Genomic DNA, 23,967 nt, shown 5'->3' on the forward strand with positions numbered 1-23,967 from the left:
ATTGAGACGACTTAAAAAATAAAAACTAAATCAAGAAAATAGACAAGATTCTCTTTGTTTATTGGGGACAATATTGGGGCAGTAGACTTGCCGAACAGTTTTTAACCAGAGTTAGTCTCATGCACTTGTGTAGCCATTAGACACTGCACCTCGATTAGAGCAATCAGTCTTAAAATGCTCCAGTGTTGCCTGAGTTCGGAAACAGCTTCATGCCCCAAATAAGCGCACATTGTCCCAAATAAACGAAGGGAGTCCCGGTTATTTCTTCGATTTAGCTTTTGTTCTTTGGGTTGTCTCAAATAAACAGCTGGCCCAATTAACCGGAATTCACTTCCTTTTGATTATTTCGTTTCACAATGCTGACGTTTCCTTAACGAAAACGACGGGAGATGTATTTTTTCAGAGTGCAATCCTCAAAGGAGACTAAGTTTTCCCAAATTTGAAGTTATTTAGAGTTCTACAGTGCAGTAAAGTTGCTGCACTGATACCATTGCATAACTTACATAATAGCTAGCGTACCCGACCAACTGATACTCCAAAAATTAAAACCTAGAGTTTCAAAATATTAGTCTCCTTTTAATTTTTTTCTCTCTCTACAGTCACCGGAAAGTTCTTATTAGCCAACATACTCGGTACCTTCTGAAACTGAGAATTCTGAAATACCGTATGTTCCTCATTCCAGTCTTTTATGTATACTGCCCGTTGAAAGTATCCGGTCTTCCCCTAATGTTGATTAATCGAAAAGCTCGGTAACTGAAGGCAAATTCAGAATGCGGTTGAGCAGAAAACCAACATTCCCTCTAATCCTGACAGAATGGTTCTGCCACCATGGAGAGATATGACCAAGAAATTCAAAGCTCATAAAGATATTTTAAATGTGTGAAGATCGTACTCTTCTAGTAAATATTAATAACCAGCCAAGATTCTTTCTTTATGAAGTTTTCATGCCATGCGAATAAAATTGATAATTTAATTCATTACTGTATGATTGGTTGATAATTTTCTTACATTTGTTTTCGGCTATTCCTTACTGGCGATATGCCAACACTTTCTTTCTCCCCCATATGGATTGACTGACAAAGCATCCTTAAAATAACTTCATTTGAGAAAGCAAGAGTTGACGGATTAAGCAGGTTTGATGATGAGACCTTTGTACACCAAATATAGAAGGCTGCTTTGCTGCGCCAGCGAAAACTTATATCTATAAAGATGCACGAGGAACGTCGGCGATTAGCCACGGTCTCAGCTCCGCCGTACGTACTGAAGGTTATGTCGCTGCTTTTCTCATTAACAAAGATGCTGCGCTAGTATTTTGCAACTTAAGCCGTTGTGTTATTGCATTACTTTAACATTCATAAAAAGTCGTTTAGTGAATTATTGCGAATTTAAAGTAAATTAAACATTTTAAAAATAACTGACTGGCAACTGCAGTTTGAGGATAACCGATGCAAGGCTAATGTTTTACCTACCAGAGGAACTCAGCAGGTCAGGCAATATCTATGGAAAACAGAGTCAACTTTTCGGACCGAACGGTCTCGGACTGAAACGTCGACTATGTACTCTTTTCCATAATGTTGCGTGGCCTGCTGAGTTCCTCCAGCATTTTGTGTGTGTTACTTTGGATTTCCAGCATCTGCAGATTTTCTTGTGTTTTTAATGTTTCATCTGTATTTATTTTCTAGTGCGCCCGCTGCAGAAGCCTTTTTTTTTCTTTTTGGTGTGAAGATTGTCGAGGTACGGACGAGAGAACAACGCGATTGTTCAAATGTGACTTATCCATTATAGTTAACATTTAGTATCGAATTCGGTTAGGACCAGTTATATTTAGGGCACCTTTATATTAAAGGCGTTCATAACTCGGAAAATAAGACTGGGGATATGGGATTTAAAGATCGGTCCTTACGACGCGAGAAACTGGAGGAAATATAACTGTTGTATTTTAGAGCCAATTTTGAGGAGGAGAGGGATTAAGAAAAAGAGTGAAAAAGACCATTCATTTCTTGATTGAGATTGTAAAGATGCACAGTCTCAACCTATTCTAATTAACAGCAGCAAAATTCATGGTTGTCAATCCATGAAATCCACGAGTCTCAAATGTAATTTTTGATTCACAGATTGCTCGCTCAATGACCAAAGCGACCCTGGAAACTCCAAACTGGGTATATATTTGCCAGGTAGATAGGAGTAACGCAGCGCCAAAATATGTTAACCTCAGGCCAGACTGGGTCAGAGATGGGCAAACTAAGAAGGGGACATCTTATGGAAAGGAATGCTAAATATTAACCGAGATGGTTTAGAATTTAGCGTCTATGTATGTAATTGGATCGGAATTGCAGCATTTTTAACGGTGCACCTGTGTTGCAGCAATAAACCGAAGCCATGGGGGATACGGAAATGGAGGTGTTTGGAGAGGCGGCGATTTACTTGCGCAAGCCCGACAAAGAAAGGCTTGAAGCGCAGACCCGACCGTTCGATGCTAAAACAGCCTGTTATGTCTTCGAACCTCACGAACTATACGTGAAAGGGACAATCAAGAGCAGGGAGGGTGGCAAAATCACCGTGGAGACCATAGACCAGAAGGTCAGTTGAAGAGTTGAACATGAAGACATCATCCTGAAACGCTTCACAATGACGACATTGCCCTAAATAACATTTTTTTGTTGTTGTTCCTTTTTTATACAGACTGTGACTGCCAAGGAGGACCAAGTCTTCCCAATGAATCCTCCGAAGTTCGATAAAATCGAAGATATGGCTATGTTGACCCACCTGAATGAGGCAGCTGTGTTGTATAACCTCAAAGAACGTTATGCAGCCTGGATGATCTACGTAAGTATAATAAAAGTAGACTATCATTATCCATAGACGGTGGCTATTCCTTGACACAGCGTCCAGTTAGATCCATGCCCCTACCCAAAATACAGTACTACAAAAGCGTCGAATATAACAATACCAAATCCTAATTAAAGTAACCATGAATGCAATGTATTCACCTTCGAGGAGTGCGTCCAAAATGCTAACAATTCTCTTTGCAAAAAAAAAATCACTTTAGATAGGTGATTGCTTTATAGATTCGCAGCGTGTATATCCCAGCATTAAGACGAATCTATGAAGGATTTATAATTGGCCTTGTGCGAAGAGGCAGCGTTATATTTGCCCAAGTCTAACAATGAAACTCCCTCTGCATAATCATAGTCATCTCAACTCTAGACTGCTTGCCACTTCCATTAAACCTAGCCTCTTGCCATTGCACCCCATCGTTTGCTCATAACTTACTTTGTAATTCTGAACACTTGTTGCTGTCCACAATGCTGCAGTACGTCTCCATGTTCCGTTCAAATAAACTTCTTTTGCCTCTCAAAATGTTTTGTAAAGATAGATGAAAGGAATTTGACACAACAGTTGTATTTTAAATACCAAGTAATGTATGCAGTTTTAGCAAAAGTTACTGTACATCTCATGACCCTGTTTACAAAATCAAAGACCCTATACTCGTTACCAGTTTTTCATGACATAGAGGACTCTTGCTCTTGTAAACACGAGGAAATCTGCAGATGCTGGAATTTCAAGCTCTTGTACTCTCTTTTCGTTGCGAAAATAAAAGCTTAAATCTATAAAGAAGGAACCTTAATTTAAAAAAAAACATTTTGTCTGCCTTTAGACTTACTCTGGGTTGTTCTGTGTCACCGTGAACCCCTACAAGTGGTTGCCTGTGTACAATGCTGAGGTCGTGGCTGGCTACAGGGGCAAGAAACGTCAAGAAGCTCCTCCCCACATCTTCTCCATCTCTGATAATGCTTATCAGTTCATGTTGACTGGTAAATAATCCCCTTTTCCAGTGTTTTTCCTAAAATCGAAATCATGACACAAATTCATCCATCTTTCGTTTCTTTGTCTTACAGATCGGGAAAACCAGTCGATCTTGATCACGTAAGTGTTGTAGATTCTGGCAGCCTTTTAAAATCACTTTATTATTTGTGGCACAGCTGTTGAGTTCTTCACGCTATGCTCTCGTCTTCAGCGGAGAATCCGGTGCCGGCAAGACTGTGAACACGAAACGTGTCATCCAGTACTTTGCATTGGTCGCAGCTGCTGGTGAACCCGGCAAGAAGAAGGAGCCATCTGGCAAGGTACAGTTAGAACTAATTTCATTGACATCGGAAACTTTTCGTTGCTTAGCTGCAATCTCCTTCTCCACTCAATAAATGATCCAACTTCTGATAACCAAAACTATTTTTACAGGGGACCCTGGAGGATCAAATCATCCAGGCCAACCCGCTGTTGGAAGCCTTCGGTAATGCCAAGACTGTGAGAAACGACAATTCGTCTCGCTTTGTAAGTGTCTTCAAACTTTACGACTGTTACAGCCGTTACTCCCCACAATGTAAGATCTATTAACTGTCCGGTTTAACAATAGAAAGGTTTCAATAACATTATATTGTGCATGTTCTCTGACTTTGTTTCACCGCTGACTTGAATATCTTTCACATCAAGGGTAAATTCATCAGAATTCACTTCGGTACCACGGGGAAACTGGCTTCTGCTGACATTGAAACTTGTAAGTGCAGTGGAAACGGAAATGGAAATATTAGTTGTAAATCAAATTGCTATCATGTTGGTCTGTTCTATACTAAATTTACATTAACTAATAACTCTCCAGATCTACTGGAAAAATCCAGAGTGACATTCCAGCTGAAAGCTGAAAGGAGTTACCACATTTTCTACCAGATGACAACTAATCACAAACCTGAAATTGTTGGTAAGGTTCAAAGTTTTTGAATGTTGATACATTTATATTTGCATTAACATGTGAAACATTTCTGCCAACAAATTTCACTATATAACCATTCCCCTGTGCTCCCTCCCTCCTTATTCTTGTAGGCTCTTTACCACTCACACCTGCCTTCCTTCCTTCCACTTCTCCATCTTTCCCTTTATTCCAGTCCTCTCCTAATCGATTCTATCTTCTGCCCTTTGCATCTTCCACTTATCACCTCCCATCTAAGTTTCTTCCTCCACACAATTAATATTCATATATCACCTGCCAGCTCATTGTCCTACCGCTCTCCTTACTCATTTATTCTGGTTCTGCATTCATTCTTTCCAGTCTTGGCGAAAGGGTTGGGTCTGAAACACTGATTGCTCCACTGATGCTGCCTGACCAGCATTTTTGCCTGTTGCTCCAGATTTCCAGCATCTGCAGTGTTTCTTGCATCTTCAGTATGCACTATTTGCAATGCTATTTTTCATGCAGTCTTTCAATGATTTGTTACTGCCTCATTTTGAAAACTCTCATCTAATTCAATTCAACAAGCTGTTTGAAAGGAAGAGACAAAATCAAATGACATTATTAGATAACTTGTGGCCTTTCATTTGGTACATCACAATTCCACTAACAAAACATTTGTTTTTGGCAGAGGCTTGTCTCATTACCACCAACCCCTATGATTACCCATTTGTCAGCCAGGGTGAAATCGCTGTTACTAGTATCGATGATAAAGAAGAATTAGTGGCAACTGATGTGAGTACTTACAATATATCTTCATTTACATCTTCTTGACTAATGGTTCGTTAATTTTTCAAATATTTTATATCTGGATCCAATAACTGTAATCCACTTCACTAACCAAACAAGTTGAGTTAAAAGATCAAAAAATAAGATAATCTGCTCTCCAAATATAAAACGTTAAAATTTGTGAAAAACTGAGCTAAAACATGTTGCATGAAGATACGTCAAACTACACAAGCTTTCCTAATAAAGCTGAGAAAACTTTTATGTGGGTATTTTTGTTGGATGCTAATTCTGCTGTTTGGTGTACAGACTGCCATCGATGTCCTGGGTTTCACCAATGATGAGAAGTGGGGCATCTACAAACTCACTGGAGCAGTAATGCACTTTGGAAACATGAGATTCAAGCAAAAGCAGCGTGAAGAGCAGGCAGAGCCCGATGGCACAGAAGGTAACAGTTTCAAGAAACTTATAGAATTTTATTATTTACTAAATTTAACATATTTCAAATCAAACTTCAATCTGGTTAATACTTAATTTCTTTCAAAGTCTAAAGTGAAAAGGTAATGAATTTGTGTTTAAGTGATTTGCAACTTTATTTTTCGAAATATTCTGGGAAGTATTCTCTGTGTTTTATGTGTTGGTGCTTAGTTGTACAGCATAAACCAGATAACTCATTTTAAATACTAATTACACAGAGAATGTTTGGTAAGAAAATTTGGTGAGCAAGCACAGTAGTAACATTGATTCATAGCTTTAGTATTTCTAACATGTTTGATTACTCCTTACTTTGTGTTAGATGCTGACAAAGTTGCCTACTTGACTGGTCTGAACTCAGCAGATTTACTAAAGGGATTGTGCTTTCCACGAGTAAAGGTTGGCAATGAATTTGTGACCAGAGGTCAAACTGTTCAGCAGGTACAGTTATAAAAAATTCAAGTAAAATGTTTCTGTAAATGTTTGTACTTGGAACAGTGGAATTTCCAACAAGTATTGATCATATTATGTCTTTTCAGGTGTATAATGCAGTTGGTGCACTTTCCAAATCCATTTATGAGAAAATGTTCTTATGGATGGTCATCCGTATTAATCAACAACTGGACACAAAGCAGGCCAGGCAGTATTTCATTGGTGTGCTGGATATTGCAGGTTTTGAAATTTTTGATGTAAGTATCAGAAACATAAACATTGATTTGAATATGTTTTTAATTAAGTGACAATTAAATTTTATGAAGTATCCCACGTATCTTTCTGTGTGTGCAGTTCAACAGCCTGGAGCAGTTATGTATCAACTTCACTAATGAGAAACTGCAACAGTTCTTCAACCACCACATGTTTGTTCTGGAACAAGAGGAGTACAAGAAGGAAGGAATTGAATGGGAATTCATTGACTTTGGTATGGATCTGGCTGCTTGCATTGAACTTATTGAGAAGGTGGGTAATGATGTGTAAGACATTCATGAAAGGTCAATGTTTATCGTGTATTCTGCTGATGTAAACACTCACCCAAACAAACATTGGGATTCCCACAGCCTCTGGGCATCTTCTCAATCCTTGAAGAGGAGTGCATTGTCCCCAAGGCCACAGACCATACCTTCAAGAATAAACTGTATGATCAGCATCTTGGTAAGTCAAACAACTTCCAGAAGCCCAAACTTGCCAAAGGAAAGGCTGAAGCCCACTTCTCACTGGTCCATTATGCTGGCACTGTTGACTACAATGTTAATGGCTGGCTGGATAAGAACAAGGATCCACTGAATGAAACTGTAACTGGGCTGTTCCAGAAATCGTCAATGAAACTCTTGGCTCATCTCTATGCTGCACCTCTCGAAGGTAAAGTTCTGACACAGACAGTCATTAGAAACAATTATTTTGCCAGCATTTCTTCCTTCCCTTTCCTGGTGTTTAGAGCAAACAACTATGTTGTTTCTTTACAGGTGAAGGTGGTGGTGCCAAGAAAGGGGGCAAAAAGAAGGGTGGTTCCTTCCAGACAGTATCTGCCCTGTTTAGAGTAAGAATTTTGTTTATTTCAGTCTATATCGAAGCATGTCTCACCATAATTGAATTAACTAACAAAATACTGATTGAATGTAGAAAGCTAATCAAATGTAGAACAGCTGCATGTGGTTATGCTAAACACCATAAGATAAGCTAGGTATTAACATCAGTTTGTTATTCATCTCAAAGGAAAACTTGGGCAAGCTGATGACTAACCTGAGAAGCACACATCCACATTTTGTGCGTTGTATCATTCCCAATGAGACAAAGACACCAGGTGAGTTTATTTCATGTAATGTAAGATACAGCAAAAATCAATACAGGTCGAGTACCCCTTATATGAATTTCCAAAATCCGAAGCCTTCGAAATCTGATTTTTTTTTTGAGCACTGACATGACATCACAAATAGAAAATTGCACTGGGAGGTCTCTGCGTATCAGACAGTTCTAAGGAGTGACCCCTCATATGTTATGAGCACAAGTTAATGAAATATGGAAAAACAATGCATAAAGTGAAAAATGAAAATCTCACTCATGTATTGTCAGTGTCAGGTTGAACATATGCTGCTTAATGGTATGTTGATCTTATCACGACAAACTGAATATTGAAGGTGATTGTGAATATTCAGCAGGCTAGTTGCAGAAATTTAAGAAAAGGCACAACATTAAAATTTTAAAGCATCTGCTAATTACTAAAATCTATCACCAGAACAGTCTACAATGCTGATTGTATTTACACCTTACGTAACAGAATTAAATTAAACTTTAAAGGGTCACTGATGAAAATATAACACCAGAACAAGTCTACAATGCTGATTGTTTTTATGCCTTACATAAAACCTAATAAAAAGTAAGATATAGATACAATGTTCTGCAACCCTTTAATCAAAACGTGTATCGTAGGTGGAGACTGGAAGTCTATCATTGTTCGTAGTTGTTCAACACCTCAGTCAGGTATTCTCCTGATGTTGCTGTGCTGTTTTTGTGACCTTGCACACATTATATTTTCATTACATTACTCGTATGTAATAATCTTTACTGTTAAGTGCAATTGTATAATTAACAAGTGTAAGACAAAGCCGCTTACCGGTAGCACATAAATTCAGAGTTGGAAATGATGGCGATCCCAAGTTATCTCATTACATACTCCAAAATCCAAAACACTTAAAGCCCCAAGCATTTCGGGCAAGCTGCACTCAACCTGTATTTTTTTTCCATTCAGAGAAAATAATGCATCTGAACCAGGTAATGGTATTTATTTGTTTTACATTAAACGAAAAGAAGATAAAACCAATCTGTTGTTGTATTTTAATGATCATTTAAATCCATCAGGTGCTATGGAGAATCAGCTTGTCATACACCAGCTGAGGTGCAATGGTGTGCTGGAAGGTATCAGAATTTGCAGAAAGGGATTTCCAAGCAGAATCATCTATGGTGATTTCAAACAAAGGTAAAAAAAATCTCGAAGTCTGCACAGTCGTTCTCCTGTCCATTTAAATATTCTTTTAAGAAAACATTAAGGTATTTTTTCTATTAATAAAATAGATACAGGGTTCTCAATGCCAGTGCCATTCCTGAAGGTCAGTTCATTGACAGCAAGAAAGCATCTGAAAAGCTCTTGGGATCCATTGATGTAGATCACACCCAGTACAAATTTGGACACACTAAGGTAAATATACTTCAAACTTAACTTTATAATTTTGCAATAAGAGGCTGATGTTAATAAATAATAGTTTCTCAAGGGAAGGCTAGTCTGAATGAAAGAATATTCACACTCTCCACTGTTCCATTGATGACCAAACTTAAAGAACCTACTAACCCCCTTCACATAGACCATCATCTGTCTAGGATAGGATCACACCATGACAGGATAATTACTTTCTAGTCTTTGAATTCAGGTTTCTAACAAGATGAGCCTTTTTACCCATCCCTAAGCCTTTCAAGAGTGGCTTTTTACTCCTGAAAAGTCACTTTCTCCAACTGCTGTAATCCATATGATGATTGTTACAGTCCTTCAGATATTAGGAATACCAAATATGTAAATACTCTTTATGAACTTCACGTAAATAACATGAGAATTTATGTCCATTTAAGGTGTTCTTCAAGGCGGGTCTCTTAGGCTTACTTGAAGAGATGAGAGATGATAAGTTGGCAGCACTCATTACCCGTACTCAAGCTATGTGTCGTGGCTTTTTAATGAGAGTTGAATTTAACAGAATGATGGAAAGGAGGTAAGTACTTCCTTTCAGATATCCAGAATTATTTGCAATAAACCATAGATATATTAACATCACAGTTTACTCTAAAAAGAGAAAATTGTTCTAACCTCTTCGTTTCACTTTTCCGTTAGGGAAGCACTGTTTACTCTGCAGTACAACATCCGTGCATTCACAAATGTCAAACACTGGCCATGGATGCAACTGTACTTCAAGATCAAACCTCTTCTGAAGAGTGCTGAAACTGAAAAGGAAATGGCAAATATGAAAGAAGAGTTTGAGAAAACTAAGGAAGCACTTGCCAAATCTGAAGCCCGGAGGAAGGAATTAGAAGAGAAAATGGTGGCCCTTGTACAGGAAAAGAATGATCTCCAACTTCAAGTCCAAGCGGTATCTACATTGACCACCTTTGTATCGTTATGAATGTGTACACGTTACAAAACACATAGCCTGGTATAATTCATTGTATCATTTTATGACAGGAAAGTGAAACTCTGGCAGATGCAGAAGAAAGATGTGAGGGACTGATTAAAAATAAAATTCAGCTGGAGGCTAAATTGAAGGAAGCTAATGAAAGACTGGAAGATGAAGAGGAGATAAATGCTGAGCTAACAGCTAAGAAAAGGAAACTGGAGGATGAGTGTTCAGAACTGAAGAAAGATATTGATGACCTGGAGCTCACTTTGGCCAAAGTTGAAAAAGAGAAACATGCCACTGAGAACAAGGTATAAATGGGTGGTTTTGATGTCCAACTAATATATAACATGCAGAATACTCCTAAAGTGACAACTGCATGTCATAAAATTTTGTTCATTTTTGTTTGCTAAATGTAGGTTAAAAATCTCACTGAAGAGATGGCCACTCTTGATGAAAGCATCGTTAAGTTAACAAAGGAAAAGAAAGCCCTCCAGGAGGCCCATCAGCAAACCTTGGATGACCTCCAGGCTGAGGAAGACAAAGTCAACACTCTGACCAAAACAAAGACTAAACTGGAACAGCAAGTTGATGATGTAGGTATTCAAAATAACAATAAATCACATAACTTTTAGAAATCCTTTCCTTGAATTGAATCTTTATAAAATAGTATTTTGCTTTTAAAAGCTTGAAGGCTCTCTGGAGCAGGAGAAGAAACTCCGCATGGATCTTGAGCGTTCTAAGAGAAAGCTTGAAGGTGACTTGAAGCTGTCACAAGAAGTAGTAATGGATTTGGAAAATGACAAGCAACAACTGGATGAAAAACTAAAGAAGTGAGTATTTAACTTCTGAGCAAAATCGATCTTTGTTCCAATTCGTTGCTTAAATGACCATGATTAGCATATAGAACTTGCTAATCAAAACATAGGCCCTTCAGGCAAAGATTTTATATTACTTTGAGGATGTATATCCCAAAATATCCGTGGTAGAACTCAAAGAAAAAATTCCCGTCATTATCTAAAACACTGAACATTCTTGTAGTAAGTAACAATGTACTAACGGGAAATTAAGACTTATTTAAGTATGAATTATTTATCACACAATTACTGCCTCGGTATGTCAGAGAAAATATTAAAAAAACTGAATTTGATAATATTACAGAACTTCATTAACAGATTAGTTTAATTTGTATCTTTTACTCTTTCTATCGAAAGGAAAGAGTTTGAAATCAGCCAGCTTCAAAGCAAAGTTGAAGATGAGCAGGCAATGGCTTCCCAGCTGCAGAAAAAGATTAAAGAATTACAGGTGATGTATATGTCTAGTGAATTTATCAATGGCATTCAGTAAAGGTCATATGTTTGAATTGAAGTTACTGGTTCCGTCATTATAATCAATGCATGTTAATCTTAAGGCTCGTATTGAGGAGCTTGAGGAAGAAATTGAAGCTGAACGTACTGCTCGTGCTAAGACTGAGAAACTGAGAGCTGATCTTTCTCGGGAACTTGAAGAGATCAGTGAGCGACTGGAAGAAGCTGGTGGAGCAACTGCAGCTCAGATTGAAATGAACAAGAAACGAGAGGCAGAATTTCAGAAAATGCGCCGTGACCTGGAAGAATCTACCCTCCAGCATGAAGCCACAGCTGCTGCTCTTCGCAAGAAGCAGGCTGACAGTGTTGCAGAACTTGGGGAACAAATCGATAATCTACAACGTGTGAAACAGAAACTCGAGAAGGAAAAGAGTGAGCTGAAGATGGAAATTGATGACCTTGCCAGCAACATGGAATCAGTGTCCAAAGCTAAGGTATAGTGACAGAGGGCACTAACTACTACACATGCAGAATTAATTTTAACTCGTAAACTGGGTACAGATTGTCTTGCATCTTTTCAAAACTGATTGTTCTGGTTTTAGGCAAACCTTGAGAAATTAGCCAGGACACTGGAGGACCAGGTCAGTGAAATGAAGACCAAACATGATGAACATCAACGTTTGATCAACGACTTATCAACTCAGAAAGCACGTTTTGCAACAGAAAATGGTATTGATCAGTTCTATGTTGATAATGTAATTCTTGTGACCCTGTAAAAATTTTAGAAAGCATAAAATAAAATTCATAGACAAGCTAGAAGGCAAAATTTGATACAGACCCAAATTAACTTACCCAGTTCAGGTGTGGGTTAGACCTTGCGGATCAGGCTCAGCGCTTAACCCATGTCAGGATTATTTCTTGAATACATTGATGTATCTGACATTCTTGATCAATATCGATAGTTTCACCTTAAGCAGCACAATAGCGTGTCTGAGACTCATATTAAAAAAACGGTTGTGCAAGGTCTGGTTTGGAGAAAGTGCAAAGTGCTAAGTTTGGGTTTGAACAGAGCCATAGATCAATACAGCACAGATACAGGCCCTTTAGCAAATGCTGAACACGGTTCCCATCTAGCTAGTGCTAACTTACTATTAGGATCATATAGCTCTGAGCCCCACTTCTCCAAGTGCTTTTTAAATGATGATTATACCTGCTGCAAACACTTGCCCCTGGCAATCTATTCAATATACTCACCACCCTCTGCATGAAACAGTTGCCTAAGGTCCCTTTCAAGTCTTCCCATTGCACCCAAAACCCCATGTTAGTTTTGGACTTCCTTACCCTGGGGAAAAGATTGTTATCAGTTACAGTACCTTGTGTATGCCACTTACCTAGTTGAGTTGGATTTTAACTTTATATCTGAGCAGAACTATAGCCTACATCCCTTCCACATCCTGGAAAGGACACAAATCCCTATGTGATGCGACTGACTCTCTCAGATCAGACTTTCTCACACCAGAACATAATATCTCTGACTAGTACTTGTTACAAATCAATTATTTATATGCTGAATGGTTTCTGCATAATCATACAGGAAGTACTCTGCAATGTTGATATAATTTTCAAAGGTACGTTTAAGGTCAGAGAAATAGATACAATATACATCCTGAAATACTTATAACTATTTCTGATTTTCAGGGGAACTGAGCCGCCAGGTGGAGGAGAAAGAGGCCTTAGTATCTCAGTTGACAAGAGGGAAACAAGGATATACCCAGCAGATTGAGGAACTCAAAAGACAGCTGGAAGAAGAAACAAAGGTACCAATATAATTACTATACATCTTCAATATTAGTTTAACAAGAAAATTCACATAAAAAAAAAGAATGGGGTATACCTTGCTGGGAAATGCTGGCAATTCTGTAGTGTATCTCAAACATTTAACCTCATAATTACCAGGAAGTTCATGATGTCCATATTTGTAGAAAGGAAGAAGCCCAGTCATTTGAGTAGTGAGCTCCAGTCTTGTTTGAGAAAGAACATTCTATAACTTTTTAATATTACTACAATTCTTAATTATTCCAACTATTTAAATGTATGCAAGTAATTTCCTCAGATTTTACACCTTCAAAAACTTTTAATAGTATTCAAGTACGACAAAAATATGATGATAAATTGGAGGAGCAGAATCAAGCCATTTAGCCCATCGAGTATGCTCTGCCATTTCGTCGTGGCTATTCCATTTCCTTTCAACCTCATTCTCCTGCCCTCTCTGCAGAACGTTTTACACACTGACTAATTAAGAACCTATCAATGTCTGTCTTAAATACACCCAATGACTTGGTCCCCACAGCTGTCTGTGGCAATGAATTCCACATATTCACCACGCTCTTATTAAAGAAATTTCATCTGTACTAATCTGACATCCTTCTATTCTGAGACTGTGCCCTCTGATCTTAGACACCACGAAATAAGAAACATTCTCTCCAAATCCACTCCATCTAGGCTTTTCAACATTTGATACGTTTCAATGAGACTCCCCCTCATTCTTCTAAGTTTCTGTAAGGTCCAGAGCCATCAACTGCTCCTTCTACGATAAGCCTTTCAATCCCGAAATCATTCTTGTTTCTCTGTGTAGAACTTCCTGTGAACCCTCTCCAGTATCAGTATATTCTCAGATAAAGTGCCAAAAACTGTTCACAATACTACAAATGTGGTCTGACCAATGACTAATAAAGCCTTAGCATTACATTCTTGTTTTTAAATTCTAGTCCTCTTGAAATGAATGCTAACATTGCATTTGCCTTCCTCACCTTTAGGGAATTCTGCACAGGTACTCCCAAGTCCCTTTGTGCCTCAGATTTTTGCATTTTCTCCCTATTTAGAAATGAGTCTATACTTTTATTCCTTCTACCAAAGTACATAACCATATGCTTCCTGCCACTGTATTCCATCTGCCAATTTGTTGCCCATTCTCCTAATCTGTGTAATTCCTTCTGCAACCTCCCTACTTCCTCAACACCAGCTGCTCCTTCACCTCTCTTTGTATCGTCTGCAAACTTGGCCACAAAGCAATCAATTCCAGCATCCAATTCACTGACATAAAATGCAGGAAGTAGCACCCCAAACAATGATGCTGAGGAACACCACTAGTCACCAGCAGCCAATCAAAAAGGGCTGCCTTTATTCCCATTCATTGCCCCCTGACAATCAGCCAATGCTCTACCAAGCTAGTATCTTTCCTGTAATACCATGGGCACTTATCTTGTTAAGCAGCCTCAAGTGTGGCACCTTGTAAAAGGCCTTCTGAAAATCCAAGTACACAGAATCCACCAGTTCTCCTTTGTCTATCCTGCTTGTTATTTCCTCAAAGTATTTAAACAGAATTGTCAGGCAAGGTTTTCCCTATTTTATAATGTGCCACCAAGTACCCTGAAACAACCTCCTTAACAATTGACTCCAATACCTTCCCAACCACAGGGATCAGGCTAATCATCTTATAATTTCTTTTTTTGAAGAGGGAGTGACATTTGCAATTTTCCAGTCCTCTGGAACCATGCCAGATTAGTGAATCTTGAAAGATCATTCCCAATGCCTTCACAATCCCTTCAGCTACCTCTTTCAGAATCCTGGGGTGTAGTTCATTTGTTACTGATGACTTACTTATTTTCAGCTCTTTCAGCTTCCCAAGCACATTCTCCTGAGTAATAACAACTGCACTCACTTCTGCCCCCTGACCCACTCAAACTTCTGGCATTCTGCTAGTATCTTCTGCCACGAAGACCAATGCAACATACTTACTCTGCTCCTTTGCCATTTCCTTGTCTCCTATTATGACCTCTCCAGTGTCATTTTCCAGTGGTCCAATATGCCTGTTTTACTCTTTAAATATCTGAAAAAAAACCTTTGGTATCTTATTGGCTAGCTTACCTTCATATTTCAATTTTCCCCCCATGGCTTTTATTAGTTGATTTCTGTGGGTCTTAAAAGTTTCCAAATCCTCTAACTTCCCACTAATTCTTGCCCGATTATATGCCCTCTTTTGCTCTTATGTTGTCTTTGTCTTCCCTTGTCAGCCATGGTTGCAAAATACTACTTCTCCTTTGGGATGTATCGATCCTGTGCCTTCTGAATTGCTCCCAGAAACTCCAGACGTTGATGTTCTGCCATCATCCCTGCTAGTGTACCCTTCCAATCAACTTTGGCGAACTCCTCTCTCATGCCACTAAATTTCCCTTTACATTACTATAACACTAATACATCTGCCTTTAGCTTCTCCCTCTCATATTGCTGCGTGAATTCTCTCATATTATGATTGCCCTCTCCAAGAGCTCCTTTACTTTAAACTCCCTAATCAAATTTGGTTCATTACCCAACACCCAATCCAGAATATCTGAACCCCTAGTGTGCTCAGCCACATGTCGCTCTAAAAAGCCATCTTATAGGCATTCTACAAATTCTCTCTCTTGGGATCCAGCACCAACCTGATTTTCTCAATCTATCTGCATATTGAAATCCAACATGACTAATGAAACCTCACCCTTTTGACACGTTTTTTCTACCTCCCATTTTCCACATCCTGGTTACTGTTTAGAGGCCTGTATATAACTCTCATCAAAGTATTTTTACCATTGCAATTTCCTTACCAACAAAGATTCTACATCTCTCGATCCTATGCCCTACATCACTTTCTAAAGAAAGTTCATGGAAAGTCAGGAAGAGTGGGGACATAGCAATGTCTTCTGTTAGCTTCTTTTATCACCCTTAATTGATTCATAGGCAGGACTCATCTTAATAGAATTTGTCCCAATTTGGAACATTCCAACAAAGTTATGTTGCTAGAACAAAAGAAATATCTGTGCTATCATATTTCTGGATTTTTTTTTATAAACCATATTGTTATTTTACCTTTGGAAGAGTATTTCTATTCATCATAAGTTATCTAGGTTCAGTCATTCACTAAGAATCAGAGGTAGTGGCTGTTTCATCATTTAACACAATGATTTCAGGCTAAGGGTGCACTGGCACATGCTCTGCAATCTGCCCGCCATGACTGTGATCTCCTCCGTGAACAATATGAAGAGGAAGTAGAGGCAAAGGCTGAGCTCCAACGTGGAATGTCCAAGGCCAACAGCGAAGTGGCTCAGTGGAGAACGAAATATGAAACTGATGCAATTCAGCGCACAGAGGAACTGGAAGAAGCCAAGTATGTAATAAGAAGTAACCTGGGTTCTCCCACCACATTCTGTCAATGAATATTTGTGTTCTTCACTTCCTGGGAGAAAATGTTGTTATGCCGGTTCTCTTACTTTTCAGGAAAAAACTTGCTCAACGCCTGCAGGATGCAGAAGAGCACATTGAAGCTGTGAACTCCAAATGTGCTTCATTGGAAAAGACGAAGCAGAGATTGCAGGGTGAAGTGGAAGATCTGATGGTAGATTTAGAGAGGGCAAACTCAGCAGCAGCAGCTCTAGACAAGAAACAAAAGAACTTTGACAAAGTAAGTGCAGAATTTTTCCACTATGTTGCTGTTTCTGTCATTCTAACATGTTGATATTCAAGAATTTCACTGTCAGAGTGTCTCTACAGTGGCTGCATCACTCTGTATTCAGACTAGATCTGATGTTAAATGAAGGGGTTTAACCACTTACACACGGCACTCACTTGCAAACATTTATGAATGCCAGCTCAAAATTTCCATGACAAAATGGATAGAGTTTCACTAAATGTACTTGCAAGCAATCTGGAGAAAGAAACAGTTGAATGGTTAAAGTAATTAATTATTTCAAGTTTAAAGTGCACCGTGACCCTATCGAATGTGCAGGGCTATTTAAACTCAGAAATGATGCTCTTTAGTTCTATAATTGCACTATTTTGTCCTTACAAAATATGGAGTATTGAATTGCATTGTAGCTATTCAAACACACAATTAAGAATTTTTTGGTTAATGCAGGAATACATCAGGACTATAATTGTAGTGCAGAATACAATTCCTGTTTTACAACTACAGTATAACTTTTGCTACTATACTGTATAGATTCTGGCAGACTGGAAACAAAAGCATGAGGAAACCCATGCTGAGCTGGAGGCTGCTCAGAAGGAATCACGAGGTCTAAGTACTGAGATCTTCAAGATGAAGAATGCATATGAGGAGGCTCTGGAGCAACTCGAAACTCTTAAACGAGAGAACAAGAATCTACAACGTAAGTGCAAAACTGTGCCTGTCACGTAAATGTTTTAAATTGTTGAACTTATTGAACCACTGGAAATTAAGACTACCTGGTCCAGATTTAACTAAAACTGCCTGCATAATGGAACAGTGAAAGAGACAGTAATTATTTCGTGCTGAAATCCTGACGCTGTGAAGGACTGTTCAGACATTCTGATAGCACCACCCTTATTGCTTCAAAATCTACTTCAAATTAAATCTCAGTTTTAACCAACAAAATAGACCTAATTTGAAATTCACTTCCATGAAACAGAGGAGATTTCTGATCTGACTGAGCAACTGGGTGAAAGTGGAAAGGCTCTCCATGAGATGGAAAAGGCAAAGAAGACAGCTGAACAGGAGAAGAGTGAAATTCAGTCTGCTTTGGAGGAGGCAGAGGTAAAATATATTTAATTATACTGAACTTTAGACCAAATGGTCAGGCAGGTTTGTCACACCCGCTGAATGCATGAAGAGTTTTCACATCTATATAGACTTAAAATGGCTAAATTCAAAAGGAACAGGCTAAACAGTAAAAGATGATTACTCTTCTCAAAGCATAGGCTCCTTACCTTGGAATAAACAGCAAGATTTAAATTAATTCTTTATAGCAAATTGCTAAGAGTTTACAGTTATACTTTAAGGCAGACCTTATTAACAGAAGAGAGTGGATTGAAGGGCTCCTAGAAAAGTAAATGCTGAAATTATTTAGTCAGCCAACCACATCAGTAGAAATGGAACTGGTTTATTTTGGAAATTCATCACCAGTTAGTAATGCTATAAATTATATATCATGAAATTAATTTCATAGGTACTGCACACTGGATGAGAATTTCTAGGCACACTGTAGCTGGAGAGCATTAAAGCACAGCTTCAGAAAGAAAGGATGTCCCCTTAGAAAAGAGATGAGGAGGAATTTCTTTAGCTGAAGAGTGGTGAGTCTGCGGAATTTATTGCCACAGACAGCCACAAGGGCCAAGTCACTGGATATGTTTAAAGCAAGGTTGATAGGTTCTTTATTAGTATGACTGAGGAGAACCCAAGGGCAGGACACTGGCACGTCAACTGAGTTGGGGATGCTGGCGTAGACGTGAACATAGAACAGCAAACTGAGGAATCTTGACAAGGAGAAAGTATATACAGGGACTATCTTGAAACTAGAGCAGAACTTGGAACTAAACTTAGAACTAACTGTTCTAAGCGGACAAGAGAATGAGGTATCACACGAGAATAAACCAACAAACTGAGAACCTGAAATAGAGAAGCCATCGTACATTTTTCACAGTCTCTGATGAAAACGAGGTGTACTATAATTAGGTAAACTAGCAGCAATTGGAAATCTAATGACTGAAATCAGGGCATAATAAAGGAGAAAGGAGCATTAAAGGGGAACAGCCAAATGGAACAATGACATAGTAAGGGTATCAACGGTTAGGAGGAGAATGGTGTTGAGAGAGATTAGTAAATAAGCTATGATGGAACGGTGGAGCAGACTCAATGTGCTGAATGGCCTAATTCAGCTCCTGTGCCCTACGACCTACATGCATTTTCGGCACAAGTCCTTTCATTATAGAGCAGTTATGAACTATAACATGATCTACTTTAAAACTCAAATGCATGCACTTTTATTTTGTATATTCCCAGAAGGATGCCAACACTAAGTTGCAACCCCAGTTTACAAGATCAAGATGTAATGGGGTTTTAAACAGCTTGTTTGGCTTATAAGTAATAAACAGATATTAAAAAATGTTTTCTTCTGTCGTCACTGAGATACTTGGTCTGGCAAATATCCATTTAAAACCACTAAGCTGTTCATCTCTGCCAGCCCCACAACCACCATGCTCCTATAATTCTGACATTTTGCTCATCATCAGTTTTAATCACACCACCACAGAGGTACCCACAACTACAATTCCCTCTTCCTCTTTTAAGCATATCCTTTCTCTTTCTATACACTTGTGCCATGATATCAACTTAATGAATTTACACCTCACATAATTCTTCCCTAGGAGATAGGAATAAACGTAGTCACACGCTAGATAAAACAAACTCTTATACCTCATCAGTCATTTGTAAATAGAGAAATGAAAATAGGTTGAAAGCATCCCCAAGAATGAGGTTCAGGAAAATTGCATTAGCTAATTTTCCAAATAGACTCGATGGGAGCAAAACGTATATCACTTGGAGACTTCTGCAATTCAGCATTCTACAATCTGCTCTGGTTCTAATAATTTTTGAAAGTGTAGGATGACAAAATCTGTAGAGTTGTTAAATTGATCACTGTGCATGAAGTAATTTTATAATGTAGTATTCCAGAAAGATACGTGAATTTAATGCATTGTATCAAAGCAACCTTTATGATAACAATGTGTGGACATACTCAAATTCACTTGACCCCTCTTGTAGGCCTCTCTGGAACATGAGGAGAGCAAGATCCTCCGTATTCAGCTGGAACTGAACCAAGTGAAATCTGAAGTTGACAGGAAGATTGCAGAGAAAGACGAGGAGATTGATCAGGTGAAGAGGAACCATCAGAGAGTTGTGGACACGATGCAAAGTGCTTTGGAGGCTGAAGTCAGGAGCAGAAATGATGCTCTTAGAATCAAGAAGAAAATGGAGGGCGATCTAAATGAAATGGAGATTCAGCTGGGACACGCCAATCGTCAGGCCTCAGAAGCTCAGAAACATCTCAGAAACCTGCAGGGTCAATTAAAGGTTTGTATGATGGGGGAATTAATTCCTTGTTTACATTTAATTGGTACTTAGCTCCAAATATTATGCAATTATCTATCATCATAAAATGTGATATTTACATAATTAAGTTTTGCTAATAATACTTTGCTTGCAATTTGAAATTTTAAGCAAAAATAAACTTTTCATTGAATTTTAAATTTACATGAATACAATGTGAATATGAAGAATTTATTGTAATATCTGATAACAAAGGAATCCTGCTTTCTAAACAGGACACACAGTTACAGCTGGATGATGCTTGCAGAAGTCAAGAAGACTTGAAGGAGCAGTTAGCCATGGTGGAACGCAGAAGTGGTTTGCAACAGGCTGAGATTGAAGAAATGAGAGCAGCTCTGGAACAGACAGACAGATCTCGCAAAATTGCTGAGCAAGAGCTGGTTGATGTCAGTGAGAGGGTTACACTGCTGCACACTCAGGTTTGTCTCCCCTCACTTTGAATCCAATGCGCATGCAGATCCTGCTATATACCGGCATGGTGCTAAGGTTACAAACTAAAATTGCTCAGAAGTGGAGAAGCTTCAGGATGAACTTAACAGCAGAATCTTATTGTTATTTTCAGTTAATTATCCTGTCCAGCAGCCTACCTGGCTTATGAGAAAGTCCTCTATTGATAGTCATAGTCATAGTCATACTTTATTGATCCCGGGGGAAATTGGTTTTTGTTACAGTTGCACCATAAATAATTAAATAGTAATAAAACCATAAATAGTTAAATAGTAATATGTAAATTATGCCAGGAAATAAGTCCAGGACTAGCCGACTGGCTCAGGGTGTCTGACCCTCCAAGGGAGGAGTTGTAAAGTTTGATGGCCACAGGCAGGAATGACTTCCTATGATGCTCTGTGTTGCATCTCGGTGGAATGAGTCTCTGGCTGAATGTACTCCTGTGCCCAACCAGTACATTATGTAGTGGACGGGAGACATTGTTCAATATGGCATGCAACTTGGACAGCATCCTCGTTTCAGACACCACCGTCAGAGAGTCCAGATCCATCCCCACAACATCACTGGCCTTACAAATGAGTTTGTTGATTCTGTTGGTGTCTGCTACCCTCAGCCTGCTGCTCCAGCACACAATAGCAAACATGATCGCACTGGCCACCACAGACTCATAGAACATCCTCAGCATCATCCGGCAGATGTTAGAAGGCTATAGTTTGCTGGGCACGTTCACTGAAATGTTTTCAGTTTCTGGGAATCATGCAATACATACCCAATACAGTATTGGAAACTAATTTAATAATAAGTGTCTAAATCTCTCCACAGCATGACATCAAATATCCCTTCCATAGAACCATTGGCAGCAATATAGGTGTTCAGATGATGATTGATGATGCACTCTCTATTTTGTTTTTACATAGTTATTGCAACAATGTTCCACCCACCAGCACTGTGGTTTGATATTAACATTGGTTATCCCATAAAACTTTTTCAAAAATTGTCTTTTCTTGCAGAACACAAGCCTCATCAATACAAAGAAGAAGCTGGATGCCGACCTGAACCACCTTCAGTCTGAAATGGAAGAAACTATCCAGGAGTCAAGAAATGCTGAAGAGAAAGCCAAGAAGGCTATCACTGATGTAAATCAGAAGTTTTTTTAAAATATAAATACTGATTCTTATTTTAACTATCTTACTGGTATGATTTAGATTTTGAGCTTGAATAATGATTTGTCCAATTGCCTCATATTGCAAGGCTGCCATGATGGCTGAAGAGCTGAAGAAGGAACAGGACACCAGTGCTCACCTGGAGAGAATGAAGAAGAACCTTGAGCAGACAGTGAAGGATCTGCAGCATCGCCTGGATGAGGCTGAGCAACTGGCATTGAAAGGAGGAAAGAAGCAGCTCCAGAAACTGGAGGCTAGGGTAAACAATGAGGTTATTTTAGTGTTATACATACTGAAACCTTAGGAAACGAATAGATATTAACAAATCTCATTTGCTGGCTGATTTAGGTGCGCGAGCTGGAAAATGAGCTGGAAGCTGAGCAGAAACACGGTGCTGATGCCATTAAAGGTGTTCGCAAGTACGAGAGAAGAGTCAAGGAACTGACATATCAGGTACTGCAAGGGAGTGATTAGGAGTGGCATGAACTGTGGGATATAGCAATACTTATTAATCTTCAAACTGAGCACAAATTTTGCTTCTTTCATGATTTTCACAGTCAGAGGAAGACAGAAAGAATGTCCTGAGACTACAGGACTTGGTTGACAAGCTGCAGCTGAAGGTTAAGGCCTACAAGAGACAATGTGAGGAGTCTGTAAGTAATTCTAGTTCAAATTACATGTTCAATAGTTTTATGCATTTTTATGATACAAAACTTTAAATATTCAGACCTGTTTCAGTTATGTGTGTCAATCCACAATACTTTATGACCTTAAAGCAGAAACCACAAGCCCCTTTGATCCCCATAGCCTTTAACTTTGAGCCATTTAGTAAGTAACTTCATTTCTTAGTCTGAAGTGAATGACCTGGGAATTGCCTAAAACCCATTTACCACATTTGCCAATTTGTAATTAAAACTTCTTTCAACATTGCCTATGGCAGTGCACATCATTCTGTCCGTGGAAGATTTGTATATTTGACTTGCTTTACTTTTTTTGAAGTATAGTGGTTAATTGTAATTAAACATAAATTCTTGCAAAGCGTCACAAGACAAAATCTTAATAATAAATACATACTCATTATCTCTGTTCTTAGTCATTGCCAAATAAGATAAAATTATAACAGGAAGGATTCCAATTCAACCGAAGACATCAGCAAATGCTTTAAGATATAGTAAAACAATTTTGGTCTGTCTATGCTGTGTTTAAATTCAATTATGTATATGCAAAAGATCAAATATACTAAGCAGTCCAATTTCCAGTCTTCACTCATAACAATGCATACAGAAGTCACTGGGATACAATAATTTTCAGTTGTATGACCATTGCTATTTAAAGTGGTCACTGGTCTGACAAAATATTAAAATTTATAGGAGTGCCAAGTGATTATTTATATTTTCCTATTACCAGTGGTTCAGCCTGCAATCTAATGATGTCTCATACTATATTCCTATAGGAGGAACAGGCCAACATGCACCTGTCCAAGTTCAGGAAGGTGCAGCATGAACTGGAGGAAGCCGAGGAACGTGCTGACATTGCAGAGTCTCAAGTCAACAAACTCAGAACTAAAACCCGGGAGATTTCTACAAAGGTATTGTGGCTCAAGTAACTTTAACTATAAGACCATGAGACACAGGAGCAGAATTAGGCCATTTGGCCCATCGAGTCTGCTCCGCCATTCAATCATGGCTGCTCCTGGCTCAACCCCGATTTCCGGCCTTCTCCCCGTCACCTTTGATGCCATGTCCAATCAAGAACCTATCAATCTCTACCTTATATACACCCAGCAACCTGGCCTCCACAGCTGCATATGGCAACAAATTCACCACCCTTTGGCTAAAGAAATTTCTCCTCATCTCTGCTTTGAAAGGCCGCTGTGCCCTGTTGTCCTTGACTCTCCCACGAAGGGAAACATCCTGTCCACATCTCCTCCCTCTCGGCCTTTCCACATTCGAAAGGTTTC

At 38.8% G+C, this 23,967-nt stretch overlaps 1 protein-coding gene across 1 annotated transcript; it reads left to right on the plus strand.

Moving 5' to 3' along the window:
* The first annotated feature begins 1,217 nt into the window (after nucleotides 1–1,217).
* Nucleotides 1,218–23,613, plus strand: LOC134360185 (myosin-4-like). The gene is made up of 40 exons (XM_063074233.1): nucleotides 1,218–1,266; nucleotides 1,683–1,734; nucleotides 2,365–2,580; nucleotides 2,683–2,826; nucleotides 3,659–3,815; nucleotides 3,900–3,927; nucleotides 4,019–4,127; nucleotides 4,240–4,332; nucleotides 4,492–4,555; nucleotides 4,658–4,756; nucleotides 5,415–5,518; nucleotides 5,819–5,957; nucleotides 6,306–6,424; nucleotides 6,523–6,672; nucleotides 6,770–6,940; nucleotides 7,039–7,339; nucleotides 7,444–7,517; nucleotides 7,694–7,781; nucleotides 8,837–8,954; nucleotides 9,050–9,173; nucleotides 9,599–9,735; nucleotides 9,855–10,110; nucleotides 10,203–10,445; nucleotides 10,554–10,730; nucleotides 10,822–10,967; nucleotides 11,349–11,439; nucleotides 11,546–11,935; nucleotides 12,044–12,170; nucleotides 13,140–13,258; nucleotides 16,448–16,644; nucleotides 16,755–16,938; nucleotides 17,476–17,641; nucleotides 17,921–18,045; nucleotides 20,053–20,361; nucleotides 20,613–20,816; nucleotides 21,855–21,980; nucleotides 22,096–22,266; nucleotides 22,356–22,460; nucleotides 22,565–22,660; nucleotides 23,461–23,613. The coding sequence occupies exons 3-40, from the start codon at nucleotides 2,380–2,382 to the stop codon at nucleotides 23,611–23,613; spliced, it is 5,805 nt and encodes a 1,934-aa protein (XP_062930303.1). The 5' UTR covers nucleotides 1,218–1,266; nucleotides 1,683–1,734; nucleotides 2,365–2,379.
* The last annotated feature ends 354 nt before the right edge of the window (nucleotides 23,614–23,967 follow it).

Source organism: Mobula hypostoma, chromosome 22, assembly GCF_963921235.1.
Source record: "Mobula hypostoma chromosome 22, sMobHyp1.1, whole genome shotgun sequence".
NCBI classification, from domain to species: Eukaryota; Metazoa; Chordata; class Chondrichthyes; order Myliobatiformes; family Myliobatidae; genus Mobula; species Mobula hypostoma.